The sequence below is a fragment of the Tauraco erythrolophus genome, chromosome 11 (genome assembly GCF_009769465.1).
Source record: "Tauraco erythrolophus isolate bTauEry1 chromosome 11, bTauEry1.pri, whole genome shotgun sequence".
Taxonomy (NCBI): domain Eukaryota; kingdom Metazoa; phylum Chordata; class Aves; order Musophagiformes; family Musophagidae; genus Tauraco; species Tauraco erythrolophus.
The window spans coordinates 30,096,730-30,111,959 of NC_141475.1; the positions used below are offsets into that span (position 1 = coordinate 30,096,730).

The 15,230-nt window shown below is 38.9% G+C and overlaps 1 protein-coding gene across 1 annotated transcript in view; it reads right to left on the bottom strand.

The window, feature by feature from the left end:
• Positions 1-15,230, bottom strand: part of RNF13 (ring finger protein 13) — a 42,093-nt gene that overhangs the window by 15,608 nt on the left and 11,255 nt on the right. The window contains exons 4-7 of the mRNA XM_086618238.1: positions 12,372-12,497; positions 7,947-8,034; positions 6,081-6,171; positions 4,287-4,392 (exon numbers count right to left, since the gene is read on the bottom strand). Coding sequence (XP_086474364.1) covers positions 4,287-4,392; positions 6,081-6,171; positions 7,947-8,034; positions 12,372-12,497 — 411 coding nt within the window. The remainder of the gene's footprint in view (positions 1-4,286; positions 4,393-6,080; positions 6,172-7,946; positions 8,035-12,371; positions 12,498-15,230) is intronic.

Here is a 15,230-nt window from a genome sequence, read left to right on the forward strand (position 1 = left end):
GAGGCCCATGTACAGTGGGGTGTCACATTCAGAGCAAAACGCCATTCGTTACGGTCGACTGGATTTGCTTGCAGTTTTAGATTATTACAGCTTTTTTTAGAGGATTATTCCCATGTTCATCAGAACTGTTTTCATAGTATCTAGATGCAGTTTGGGAACAGTAAAGGGATTACTTCAAATTCTAGCATCTGTGATATAACATTCTTTTTCAAATATGATGACAAAAAAAAGAGGCCTTAAACATTGAGAGAGTATTAATATTACAAACAACATTAATATCTCACTTTAGGAATAGCTGAAAGTCACTGATATTGCACAACAGATTATTTTTTAAAACTATGAATGTATGTATATTATGGACAAATATTTGAAACTCTAACTGGTTTTGGCAAAATAAAATTTATTTATCCCCCTGCATCACGCCCGGCTTCACTTCTTCAGCATATTTGGATCTAAACTGTTTATTCAGACTCTTTTTACCCCAGCTAAACAACGCTGTATCCAAAAACTGCAGTTTTCCTGCTGTAATTCAGATATTTAGTAACAATCCGAGAGTCTCACATTATTTCTCAGTTAAAAACAAGATTTCCTGAAAGAAGCAAGGCCGAAACCACAAATGAATGAGGACCAAACCCAACCTGGAACCTCCCTAGGATCAAGTTCACTGTGCCCACTAACTGTGCTCTAATCTATCAAGATGTCTCTGTGAGGCCTCTCCATGCTCAACAGAATCAACTAATTTAGTATTGTTGGCAAGCTCACCTCATGTGTGACCTGTGTCCAGGCCATTGACAGAACCACTGAACAGAACCAGCCGTGAAGCTGAACCCTGACGAACACCACTAATGACCTGCTGCCAGTCAGATAGTACCCCATTTACTACAACTCTTTGAGCTTAACCTTTCTGTCAATTGTTCACCCTCCATTTTTTGTACAGGACTAGCTTTATGGTGGACATTTTGTCCAGGAGGATACTGTAAAAGACAGTAAAAAGACAGACAAAAGCTTTGCTTCAAAAAAAAAACAACAAACCACAACCCCACTCATCCACTGCCTTCCCCTTGTCTGCTGGGTGAGTAACCTTGTTATAGAAGGATATTAAGGACTGACATTCCCTTCCAGAATCCATGTTAACTTTGACCGATGACCACATTGTCTTCCAAGTGTTTTTCAATGACTACCAAAATAATTTTCTCCATAATTTTACCAGGCAACGAAGCGAGACTGACAGGCCTATAATTACCAGGGTTTTCCTTTGTCATCTTCTTGAAAACAGGGCAAATAATATTTTCTAGGTTCGAGTCAACTGGGACCTCTCCATATTCCCCCAAGACTGCTGGCAAATAACTGAGAGAGGTCTTACAATAGCATCGGCCAACCCTTTCAGTATCCTGAGATGAACCTCATCAGGCCCCATAGACTTATGTGCATTCAGCTGCAGCAAGTCCCATACCAGCTCGAAGTCAGCTGGGAGCTTATCACTCCCCCAGTTGCAGTCCTCCAACCCGGGGCGCTGGGGTCCCAGGGCTCATCAGTACTGTTACAGACAACAACATCCACTTTTTAGCTTTTCCTCTAAGCCTTACACAGAGGTAAGGCTCTCAACCATTCCATCGCCAACGGCACGTGCGGTACCGCCCAACCCCTGCTTTACACACAGTGCTACCCCCTGCCCCGCCAGTAACGGTCCCAAACCAATCACAAGACTCTTCCCACTGCCCTCACTTATGCCAACGATGATGTAGCTCTGGGAGTGTGCCAAAGCTTCCAGCTCCTCTTGTTTATTCCTCATACCGCGTGCGTTAGTGTATACACATTCCAGATGTGCCCCAGTGTACTCAGCACGTCGTGGAGCCACGAGAGAGCCGTCCCCAGCACATCGTCCCTCCAGCGCTGTCATGCCGACCCACAGCTTATCACTATTGAGCCTGATTTTATCCTGTTCCCTTTCAAACCTGCACTACACTCTGGAAAAAGCTTTCAAGTACCTTCCCCCTTTCCTCTCAGTCCAACATGAGCTGTGTAGGTGGATTTTGGCATTTCCAACATTATATAACCTGCTTTCAAAACCCTCGAAACATCTGTCCCAAACACATAGTGTAGGTAACCCTGACTTGCAGGCATAAAATATAATTTTCTCCTGGTTCCTGTCCAGTGATTCTAAGACATGGAAAGAACCATTCATTTTAGCACTGACTACCTACTGATGCTGACAGAAGAGATATTCACGTCTCTCAAAGCCTTTGCTTTTATAACTGGGACATATTTGGAAAAATAAATTTCTTAATCATAATTTACAGACATGCCCTTTTTTACATTTCCACACAGCGCATAAGCAAGGAAATTGGAGACAAGTTTAAACGCCTGAAATTTGCCTCATCAAATGTTTATTTCCCTTCTCATAGCTAATCCTACCTAGCATCTGTTTATTCCTTTTGGATTGTACAGATGGTTCTTCCCTATGTATTTTATTTTATTTGGAACCTGGAACTCTCCAATTCACACATTAAGTAAAAAATTGTTTTAATTCAGAGTACCAGCATGCTGACACAAAAAGATCCAGCTCTTAGAAGGCAAACTTAAAAGGATCAGTATCTATGAAATACTGTATATTTAGATCGGATACAATGAAGGAAGTTTTTATGATCCAGGTGGTGAGACACTGGAACAGGTTGCCCAGAGAAGCTGCAGATGCCTCATCCCTGGAAGTGTTCAAGGTCAGGTTGGATGGGGCTTTCAGCAACCTGAGCTAGTGAAAGATGTCCCTGCCCACAGCAGGGGGGTTTGGACAAGATGAGTTTTGAAGGTCCCTTCTGATCCAAACCATTCTGTGGCTTCTGCTAACTAAGAGAACTCACTTATGCCCTAGAGACAAACGTTTTAACAAATTTGTTTAGCTCACTCCTATAATATCTGTAATGCCACTTTTGACACAGAAAAACTGCTGTTTTCATAGTGAGGGAAACACATGCAGTCCTAAGGAGAAGGGGGTCTTTCAGCGGGATTAGCCTTGTGTTTGTTAGATAACTCCAGTTCCTTGCTAAAGTGATTGGTGCAAATTACTCTGTAATTCAGTTCATTTCTTAACCTGAAGATGACAGCACTGAAGTCCACAAGGAATTTTTGCAACTAACTTAACATGACCCAAAAACAAAAGCAGCTGAATCAGTGAAAAACTCCAAAGCAAAATATGAAGAAACATCCTGAGAGTAAAAACCCTCTCTTTTATTTCTGGTTTTCCACAGTGGTAGTCATGATAAAAGTCAAGCTAACCCTCCTCTTGATGACAGTTTTCATGTGTCCCTCTCTTTCATTAGTTTTCTCTCCAATGGTAACCTTCTAAACTGCTCTTTAAATAAGAGCCCCCCTAAGTATTCTTATTGCCTTTCTCTTTATTTCCTAATTAGTATCTCTCTGAAGAATGACAGATTAGTGCTTCACACTGCATCTGGATATGATGCAAAGCCAGTATGAGACATTTTCAAAATGATTCCACAATCCCTTTCATAGTCATCTTCATTCCACTTCTTAGGTAACCAATGTTTTGTTTGAATTTTCAACTTAGGTGCACTATAAGCAGATTATTAGTGAAGCTCAAGTTGGACTATTGATGGTCTCAGAACAACAGGTGGTGACAGAATATTATGGTGACCACTCTCCTTTAGAAATACCATCTCTTCTTACCGCAAACTGTCAACCTTCAAGATGCAATGATAAGGCTATATGTTCACCCAATCAACTGAGATAAAGCCCTCTATGATCAAGGTTATCACCAGACAGTCACAGAATTGGTGAATTCTACATCATCTCTAGTTGATCACTTCTGCTTTTTTTCCAGAGAGCTGTTGCAATTTTGATTGTGCCATATGCTGTAGCAGGCTCCCAGTTTGCTGACTGACACTGAGGCCTGCACTGTGCAACAGTGGGACTAACGTTTGCTACGCAGTACGAGTTTGGTAAGGTGGGACATACTCTCAGTGCACGAGAGCACAAGGACAGGTCATTCTCTACGAGGTGAAAAAGAAAGCACTTGTGCAGTGGAAGAGCAGCAGTGAGGACAACTCTTTATAAGGAGTTATATCCCAGGCAGAACATCCTAAGGGCTCCTGATACCCCTTTGCCAAAATTCTACACCTGTTTATTGTAGTGAGAAAATAAAGGATTACAGGTATGCACCGTACACAAAGCTTTCACTGTTCCTTTACTGTATCCCTTCATTTAACTTCAGTGACAGTTCTACGATTATTTGTTCAAAATAAAAAATATTATTAAAAGAAGGAACTTACCATAAATATGACAATGAGAATAAGACAGATCCCTACTATTATTAGGAAAGGGATTAAGTAGTACTCCAAAGGAAGACTGAACTCTGGGATTAACACAACATGGCCACTGTGGGGAGAAAAAGATAACACCTTCTCAATAGGTTACAATTTAATGAACAATGAATTAAAGAATAAATAGAATTAAAAACCACATTAAAATAAAAGTTTATTGGTAGGCATACTAAAGGAATACCTACCTGTGTACAACAACATGGAAAATTCAGCTGATATCCATATAATGTAAAGCCCATTAAATAAATGGATAAAACAATGTTTCTTAGAATATTTTTGGAGTTAAAACTACTTACTGACTTCACTCATACCTAAATCTAAAGCAAGCAGGAAAACAACCTCATAGCTGCTTTGACAGAAGAATCAGAAAAATATAACAAGACTATCAACGGATATTGTGAAATCATTCTTATTCACTAAAGCGTTTTGGGTAATATGCAGGTTTAGCTTCAAATCATGAAGCATGGTAAAGTACACTCTGTCCTCTTAGGACTCAATAAGTTACAGTATAGAAACCAAAAATCTACCTAGAGAACCTGATACAGATGCTAACAACTGGATACCTGAATACTAGTATTTATTGATTCTTAAGGAAGTAAAATGCCGTTATTATTCTGTTGGCACAGGCAGTCAGAATCACCTGGGAAGGAACAACATACAAAAGCGTTAGCAGTTCTACAGCCAGTACTCATGGGGAGCCACGCTTCACTTATCGAGTAGATTCATCAGCAAGGTGTCCACTTAAGGAGGACACAATCTAGTCTTCTGATTAATTTAGTGAAAGGACATCAGAGAGACCTGAAGGAGCAAGGTCATCAGACAACATGAAATACACCTCCTTTTCCACCCTATTGAAGATTTTAACCACCTTGTTCGCGTAACCATTTTCTTTTTAAAGTTTTAAAAGCAGAACAGGAGCAGTGCAAACCTAATCATGCACCCCATTAGAATAATCTTAAATGCTTCCTGCAGATTCACCTAGCACACATAGGAAGTTCTCTCTGACTTGTTTAAAGGATGATGAAAAGAGACAGCTTCAGTAGCCTTATACTACGAGTACCTATGCACTCAGAAAGATAACCAGGTTTATTCACTTTGTGCACTTCTGAACAAGGAATGCAGTAGGGAACACCAGGGAAATGAATAGTCTCATTTTTCTAAGTCTCTTCCAGAGCAGAATTGCACTTAAAGTAAGTCAGAGAGGAGTTAAAACACCGGTAAGGTTTGAACAGACGATCATTTACATTCGAACTATCAATCTACAACATTATCCATGTCAATATTTGTGTGGATACCCAAGAATACAACAGAAAGGGTAGATCAAGACTACAGTTCAGTCTAGTTTCATGACTGCATTATCTTCAATGTGTTTTTAAAGATTTTTTTTTTCCCAAAGGTGAGGATCTGACTTCAATGGGAACTGACATAAATTGTAAAACGAACACACTCTTAGATCTGAAATACACAAACTCTCACAAACATTTCTGTGATTCCTAGATCATTAGCTAAACTCGTGTTTAATGCTATATGAAAATGAAAGGAGCAATATTTGATGAATATATGGTAACTCTCTTGCAGGAACACAATTTTAAAAATGCTTTCTGCCCATTGCTCTCCAGCACAAGGTTTCACCTGTAATATCTATAGCCTCTGCCATCACAACACTATTTTAAACCCACAAATATTAAAAAGAGGCAGTGACTTAATCCAAGGAATAACACAGCTGCACACAAGGCAACTTACCCCTTTTCATAAGTGAATTCTTCTTTAAGAGAATTAGCTGACGTCTCGCCAATAAAGACAGAAGGAATGTCAATCTTCTTTAAAACATCAACTGTACAAAAAGAAAAGCAGGAAAATAAAGCTATTATTACGCAGACAGTCTGTGGGCACTCAAGACATGAGACGAACATTATGAGACTATCACAACGTGAAGACATTTTAACATAATGATACACAGACTGATGAATATGCGTGCTACGTTTTCACGTCATATAAGTGGTGGTATTGTTTTTCCTACTAAATATCTAGGGACTTCATTGCAGGTATAGAAATCAAAATTCTTAATGGAATATTTAAAGGAAGCATAAAACCAAAATATTTTGACAAAAAGACAGGCATCATCAGAGGAAGTTTAACCAGAACATGACTCTTACTCAGAGGCTTGATAAAGTCACACAGCTCCATTGATTTCCAGAATTTCTGGCAACATGTAATACGATTCTGTGGTCTGGTACTGTAAATTTAATTAATCTTTCTTTCCTCCTTTTCACCCTAAACATAAACGAATATACCAGAAACAGCTGAGGCTAGAAAAGGTCAAAAAGAGGAAAGAAGACAATGAACAAATCCCACACCTTTACTTCAGTCTCAAGAAATTGGTTGGAAACGTCTCCCCCTTCTCTGCTTACTAGTGAAGGCAATAAACTCAAAAGATGCAGCACAAATGAAAAATTATTGGAAGATAAATCCCCATATTCTAGAAAACCGTCTCCTTTTCACTTTATATTAATTTGCACCTCTGACTCATGCTTCACAAGTAAGGGTCAAATGATCTTGGGTTCAGTCCGTAGCAAAGCACTGGGGTTCCCCATGACAGAAGCACGCATGGCTTCATGTCACCTCACACTACCCACGTCTGTGCTTGGTGGAAACTTGTTCTTCATTTTCACTTCTCAGTGAAACCTGAAAATAAGGTTCACACGGGTTTGGACTTCACTAGAACCACTTTCACATAGCCTTCTGGGCTGCTCAGCTGCCGTTTAGTTTGCTGAAAGTTCATCTCCTACTTTACTCCATGGAGTTTCCACTTAGACTTAAGCTCAAAAACTGGACAAAATAAAGAAATGCCACAAAGTCGTAACAGCGCTACAGACAAAAAACACCACATACCATTAAACAAACCCAACATTTTTACTACATTACAAGATGTTCTGAGCATATTTACTCCATGGAAGGTTAAAATCAGAACAGCTAGCATCAGAATCAATCAGAAAATGGTACACTGGTCTCTTAAACGTTCTTTTTCCAACTGAAAAAATGAAAAGTACATGTAATATGTATTCATGTGGAATTAGAATCCATTTGCCCAAAGGTACAGAAAAATATACTCAACAGTGCAACAACAAAATGGAACCACTAACAAATACTAAAACGTTGCATTTTAAAGCTTGATCTCCTTCCAAAAGAGTACCGTTTTTTACTCTTCCTATATTTCTACTTACTTAACAACATATCAGCTATTTTCCACATCAGTCATATAAATCTCTCATAAATTCAACCACTTAACCCAGAACAGTTGAGCTTAAGTTTAAAGCAAAAACAAACGAAACACACAGAGAACATACAAACTTCATGCTATAAATAATACACAAGTATACATATATGTTCCTACACGAACATGTCCCATTTTAAAGTGTTAAAAGCAGGAGGATTTCTGGTTGGAGTCAGTTTTTCTGAGCTTTTGTTGTTGGTTTTGGTGGTTTTTTTTGTTTTGTTTTGCTTTTAAGTGAAAGTTCATCATAATACTTTATACTGATTTTAACACTGTACACTCTAGTGGGTGAAATGATTTTCAAACAGGAGAGAAGAAGTGATACCTGTACTTACTGTCGTTGGATCCCATGCTTATGAGGTCATCAGAATCAACATTGTGAACTATAGCTGCCTTGTACCCAGCCCTCTGTGCATTTAAAACCTGTAAGCCATACAAAGTACTTATTAGCAAGACTACTGCTTTAATATATAGTAACCTCTCTGTCCTATGACAAGGTACACTTTCAGGAAGTTCTAAAAATTACAACTTCATTTGCACTTATAAACCAAATGTCACCTTTCAAAATAAAATCATATAATTCTTCTTACATTTATGCAATGTTATTTTTCCAGAATAAAAATCTGCAGTTTTTACATAATTAAAAACAGGGTTTAAAACTTTCTATGAGTAAATAAAAATAATATTTAATCATAATCAAAAATAAAGGTACTAACTTTAGTAAACTAGAAGTTACCACTTCACAGCTCATGAAATCACGAGTTGTGTCTTTAGAGACGGGGAAATATCTTACTTGACAGTCCAGGTATTGGAAGCTTTCTCATGAAAAGGTACAAAATTATAAACAGGGGTACAAAACTATAAATACATTGCGTATCAGTTATGTTTCTGGTATCTACTGGGTTTTTCATCAACACAAGCAAAGGCCAAGGTCCATGCAAATGGCATTTGCTGCAGGGACTACCACTACTGTAAACGTAACTGAGTTACAACTATTCATCTTAGATACTGCTTCTAATGCATCCATGACAGCATAAAAACTCATCACAAGAGGCAAAAAGTGCTAGAGAACCTTGAGGAGCATTTGTGTTTCATCCCGCATTCAACTCCTGTGTAAAACTACGTATCAAGCCTGGCTATAGCTGGATAGACTTGATCTGAGCTGAGATAATTTGGGACATACGGATAGCTTTTATTTCCACTTAGATGCACATATTTATTTAAGGAGACTGTAATGCAAATACATTATTTATGTAACAGGCAAACACACAACCATTAAGAACAATCAACCAGAAGATCACAGCTTTAAATACCTTTGAAACTGGAAAACAGCTGAAGCAATCAGGTATTATGGCATCACAGCTTTATTAATCCACAACAAAATTCCACAAACCTTGTGGAACCCTGTCCTACACTAGTTCACCAAGAAATAACCACCATTTCTCTTTTACAGCAGACTATTATCACCACCAGAGCTGAAGAACCCAGGGGAAAATTCTGCTGTTCTTTTTCAAGACCTCTACCCTCTAAGCTAGCAGAGGAGAAAATATATGTACATACACATACACACACATATACATCCCCCCCAATTTCTCTTCTCAAGAGACAAACAGTAACGATGAACATGAGCTGTACAGCTGGAAAACTTCCACTGATTATTCTAAAAAAAAGGTCTCTAGGTCAAGTTTGAAATATAAAGCCTTCTTGCGTGCTGCACAACAGCAAAAATAGGCAAAAAAAAAAAGGCATGAGAATTTTAACTGAGACACTCAAAAGACAAGGAAAGGATTACAAGCATTGAAGGTGGATGTACCCGAGCTTGTGACACAGAATGGCAGTAGCAGAGTCATCACTGATAACACATCACAAACCACCACGTGCTGAAACTGAAGAAAGGAATACAAAAGTTTGCTGAGTGATCCGAGCTCTAAAGCTCCCTGGTTATCACAGGTTCTTAACCTTCATATTCATGCCTGTGTGCTACGGTAATTAGTGACTCTTTCGACGTAAATTAAATTTTTTTTGTTTGCTTGTTTTACTTCTTTAACAGCATGTGCTGAACAGTGTTTATTAACCGTCCACTGTACACTGAAATATGTCCTTCAAAACAGGTAGTAAATAATTTATGTTACTTAAAGAAACATTTTAGTTCCTTACACGCTTTTCCCACTTACCTATAGCATAGGGCCTTTGTTTAATTATTGCATTATAAAACGATGGTGTTTGCATAAAACCACATGTAAACATGCCCGGCACCTCCTGCACAAGGCACCAGGAAGGGACACTGAGCACCGACTCGACGACACCGTCCAGCAATTGCCTGTTTCAATATATTGTGAAGCTGCAACTTCCACCCTCCACTACCCAGGGCCCCAAAGACAAAAGCATTAATTGCGCACCAAAACTGAAGCATTAATCCATTTTTAAGATTTACCTAAGCAGGATGGTACAGCTTCAGGAAGTGATTTCTTATTGCATTGTAACTTTCCACTCTAAGAAAATGACAATCAACTCTTTACTCAACAGTTACAAGCTCAGAGTGCCATCAATTCAGGTTCTATTCCCATATTCCTAATCACTGTATTCCAAACAGCAGAACAATGTTATAGAAAAAACGCAGACACCTTGAGAAATCCCACTATTAAAAGAAAATAAAAATAACCAGTTTTAGACGTAAACATAAACGCATGGTTGAGGGTCTGGTCAGCATTGCACCACTACAGCAAACAGCCACAGTGCATCTATAAAAGGATGTAACGCTTAACGATGTCTGTGCTGGGTTTGTGCCTAAAGAGGCAGTTTTAACACAGCAAGGTATCATACAATTACATATAATCCCAGACCATTCTGATAAGTTTTCCCAAACATAGCACTATTTTGCACGATGCTTATTTTGCCGAACAAACCTTTTATGTCTGCAGAAAATACGTGATGCTTCCTACATGATGCCAACAACATATTTCAGAGTCACTGATGACCCAACCCTAAATGCAGGCTTGAGAAAGAAGTTTTGTCATTATGCAGGAGTTGAAAGCACAGCACCACCCTCTCAAGGAGTCCCTTCCCACACTGGTCACCAATACAAACAGCAATAAAAATAAGTTGTAAAGAGTGAGAAGCCACATTCCAAAAGGCTCTGAGCTGCTTCCACTTGTGTCCAGCCTTTACCCTTCTCCCACTGTGACCTAATTTTTCCTGGAAGACATCACTAGATGTTAAGAGAGAAATGGAAGGAAAGAGGATGTGGATTCTGGCCTAGTAAAGACTCGCACACAATAAGATCGAGAAACAGCTTTGCACCTGTATTTGTAGTTTTCCATGTAAAACAGAAGCAGACGTGGGACTTTAAAACGCCCATCTCAGTGCACATGCCACTTCTGGCAGAAACTGCAAGTCGAAATGCTGTGGCATGTATGGTATTACATAAGGCAATATTGCAACAGCATTAACACCACAATGGAAAAGTGAATTCACTGGCCAGTGAGTACATTGATATCCATGCTTGCCACGGAACTTCTGATCCAAGTTCTACCTTGCTTTTGTCTAATAAAGAAATGTGCGGGAATTCACTTTTCCATGGATTTTACATGAAATGCAAAACACAACCAAAAAATGCTCATATACAGATCTAGCATGACTTAATCCTTAAAGAACCGACCACAGAAGCCCCTCAATGATAGTGCACGAATCCTCTGTTTTCTGCAAGGAACCCTCACTGACTGCGCAGCAAATCAAGAAGTGTAAAACTAAAGTACAAGAGTTTACATTTACTAAGCCCACTAGAAAAATGATGACCTGTTCCTTTAACAGTGTCTTTAGCAGTAATACTGTCCCACCAATTTTGGGGCAGCAATTAGAGAGGCAAAGAGGACTTGAAAAAGGCAAGGAGTCATTTGCCCTTCCTTTTCCCACTAAGCCATATGTACACACGGTGACAGGATTCATGGCACAAAAATACGTGACACAAGTTTGTTGTGAAGACAGATTACAGGAGCAGTGAGGCTGCCTCTACAGCTGGCACCTGCAGTCTGGGTAGAACTTAGGTGTTTAACCACACTATCACATAACTGAAAGTACGACACCGCAGCAAATAGGGTTGGATCTCCTTTTAGTTCATAAAAGTTTCAACAACAAATTGAAAAGCCCTTTTCCCTTAAGATACCATTTGCTGCCCCATAGATCAGGTTCATTTTCAAGAAAATCATACATTCTAGCCAAATACAAATAATTCTAATTTTGTATTTTTAAAATAACACAGAAAATACTCTGCTTCAGCTGCGGGTCAAAAATTTTATAACATAGGTACTTCAAAATACAACATCTGTCTTCTGTACCCATTACTATGACATTACCATTGTTCACGGGGTCTCAGCATGACCCACAAGATGATCCAGCTATCAAAACCAAAACCAAATCAGGAAAGTGGTTTGCAGATTTGGGGTGCTTTTAGGTTATCCCCATTCCCTAATCTCCCCTATGAGCCCTGGGGGCAGAGTCTAAGGGGCAAGAAAAGCTGATACTGCTACTGACCGTTTCCTATTATGAAACTGCTGTGTCTGTCACCCTCACTCGCAGTAAGCTGGCTCACAAACAGCTAATCTTAAACTACATCACGTTACAATACTGCTCTATCTGCCTGCAGACAATAAAATTCTCGATTTCATTCATGTCAGTATCTATCCCACTGTTAGCTGTAGATGTTTTTCTGAAATACCAGCAAATTCTTTAAGACCTTGAAACAGGGGGCAGGGGAATCTTACCTTGATATCAAAGTTGCACTCAAGCCTTCGAATTAACACAATAAAAGCACTGGAGGAGTTGTCTTTCAGCGGAGGTGGGGCGATAGGCTCGCAGGCATTCTCTGGTTTTGAATTTATAAGGAATCCCTAGAAAACAGGAACAGAAACAGAAGCTTCGTTTCTTTTTGTCTTAGCAAAAGAGTTGGCAGACACTATAATGAAAGAAAACTGTACGTTTTCATATATTAGCTAAACAAATTCTTATTCCCATATCACAGCAAGATTTCTGCTACATCCCTATTGACTTTGATTCATCAGAATCTTTACGTCTATATAGAATTAGAAAGTTAGAAAGAAAATTCAGTTTTTCCGATTACATCACCTGAAGTTCACAACCCACAACTCTGCCGTATAATTCAGCATAAAGAGGACTGCATATACTACATTAATATTGTGGAACTATTATTCTAAGACATATGGAGACTAACCAAGAAAACTGAAGTATAAGAGCCAAAGAAGCACTAACACAAACTTAGCACTTTGCAATTAAAGGGAAAACAGCAGAAAGTTAGGTATGTGTAGTCAACACTGAACGAGCATACAGAATAGCTGGTTTACTGTTGTATGCAAAGACTACAGATCATCACATCTGCTACAGATGAAAGACTCACAGAAGCAGGAAATTCTGGCAGTATCAATCTTGAAGCAATCTTTCGACTGTTTTCAGGCGACTGCGTCAGTACTCCGCCAATTAAAACGTTTGCAGCAGAAACTCTCCTAACCTCACGCTTTAGCATCTGCTGAAAAATTCTACAGCTCCTCTCAGAGGAAACACGCTCAGCTGAACTCTGAAGGCACAGACACTAGTCCCGCTCCACGAGGCTGTGACCGCAGGGTGGGCTACTCCTTGAACCTTCTTCCCTACCGCTGTCAATGCTCTGCGAACGTGTGCAAGACGTGCCAAGAGTACCACGCATGCTGCACAACAGCGGCTGTTCAAGCTCAGAAGAGATTAGACTTTCCCTTTTCCTTCATTAGAATATGCTTGCTTCCTTGGTCAAACCTCTAGATCACCTGAGAAGGAGCTTCTTTATTAATTAGATTAACATTGAATTGGTTAATTTCTAATTAATTAGATTGATTTCAATCGATTCCCTTCCGGCAGTCTCTTCACAACACATTTTGATTATCAAGATACAGAAAACTCCAGACTGTGCAGCTAGAGGAGGTTTTGTCTGCCCTTCACTGGAAATCCACTTCTTCAGAAAAACTGCTTTCTTTGTAAGGTGTTTGTGCAACAAGGTCGCAGGGCGAGAGGGGCTTTGACGCTAATGCAACAGAGCATCATTGGAAATAAGAATATTCCCACAAGATTCAGATTTGTTTAAAGCAGTTTTAAAGGTAGAGCAAATTATCACACAGATAAACAGTGGTAAATTGCCAGAAAATAAGAATATAAATAATTTGTTTTATGCAAACAAAGATCATGAAAAGCTGCACTGCTGCGGACTCAAGAAATCATCACTACAGTTCTAGATACATCCTTGAGAGCTTTAAACTCCCAGTTTTCACTGACAGATTTCTACAGAGAGACAATATCATCCATGGAGAAATGCTTACTGTATATATTATATTATATAATTATATATAAACTGACAGTTTTAAATATATAAAATAGATGTAAGTTTATATATACAGTTTATACATATGAACTGTCAGTTTAAATGTACTTTTTATAGATAATCTTTCATTTTATCCATAAATATATATTATTCATAAAGTTTAACCTGTAACAGAGGGAAGCAATTTTGTTTTGAGGAATAGATTTTTGTAATGATGATATCCCTTTTGACAGAGAAGCTGCACCAGCAATCTGTTCTTTGCCAAGTCTGCGGTGACAGGCACAGCATTACATAGCCTGTAACAACTAAAAGCAATATCCACTCAAAATTCTACACTGATTTGCTGACAGTCAGATTTAGGTCCCTAAGGTTCCTCTGATTCATATAGCAAACACTACTTATGGTACGTAGTCTCATGCAAAGTGTTTACTCTTTTTAACAAGAGTGGTACGTCTGGAGCCAACGGCATTCTACGGAGAAGTTTCACACGAATCACACAACGTCATGTTACAGTTCAAGAAATGCACACACAGAAACCAAAGGCTAAATAGGACCAGGCTGGATTTTTCTTAATGCTAGCACATGTTCTTAAACATCTTTAACTGAGGAGCTGTTCTCCTAAGGACACATGCACAAACGACTGACCACTGTACGACTAGAGCACACGAGCCAAAAAAAAACAAAGCGCACCGACATTTATCCTTTGGCATCAGTTATTACAGAATCTGATGGATAGTGTTTCACAAGTTGCATATTAATAAATCTTAATCTTAAGCATTGAAAAAATACAATATTTTCATCCTATTTCAACCAGTATCATAGAATTTAAAAAAAATAATTAAAATCTTAATGCAAACAAAGATAAAAGTTTTAGTATTATACTCAAACCCATTGTTATTTCTACCCAGGTGACAACATCTACCTTAGCTGAGACACAGAGCTGTCTAACAGTTAAAAAGGTCAGAATCAAAGCTGCTTATATCTATTTTTGAGTATCAGACTGGCTCACTACTCGGGCCGATCACTTAATCGCCCTGTTTCTCAATATAGTCAGTAAACAACCATACAGCTCTGACACCACTTCTCCCCATGATACCACCCCACTGGGCAGGAAAACGACGTGTTCTTGAGCTTTCTTTTGTAGAGGAATTCCACAGTTACAGAAATTCTTACAGTAATTTATTCCCCTTCGGGATTAAAAGGACATCATGCAATCAAAAAAATGATCCAACCTTCTGTCTTTGCATCAGGTCCATTT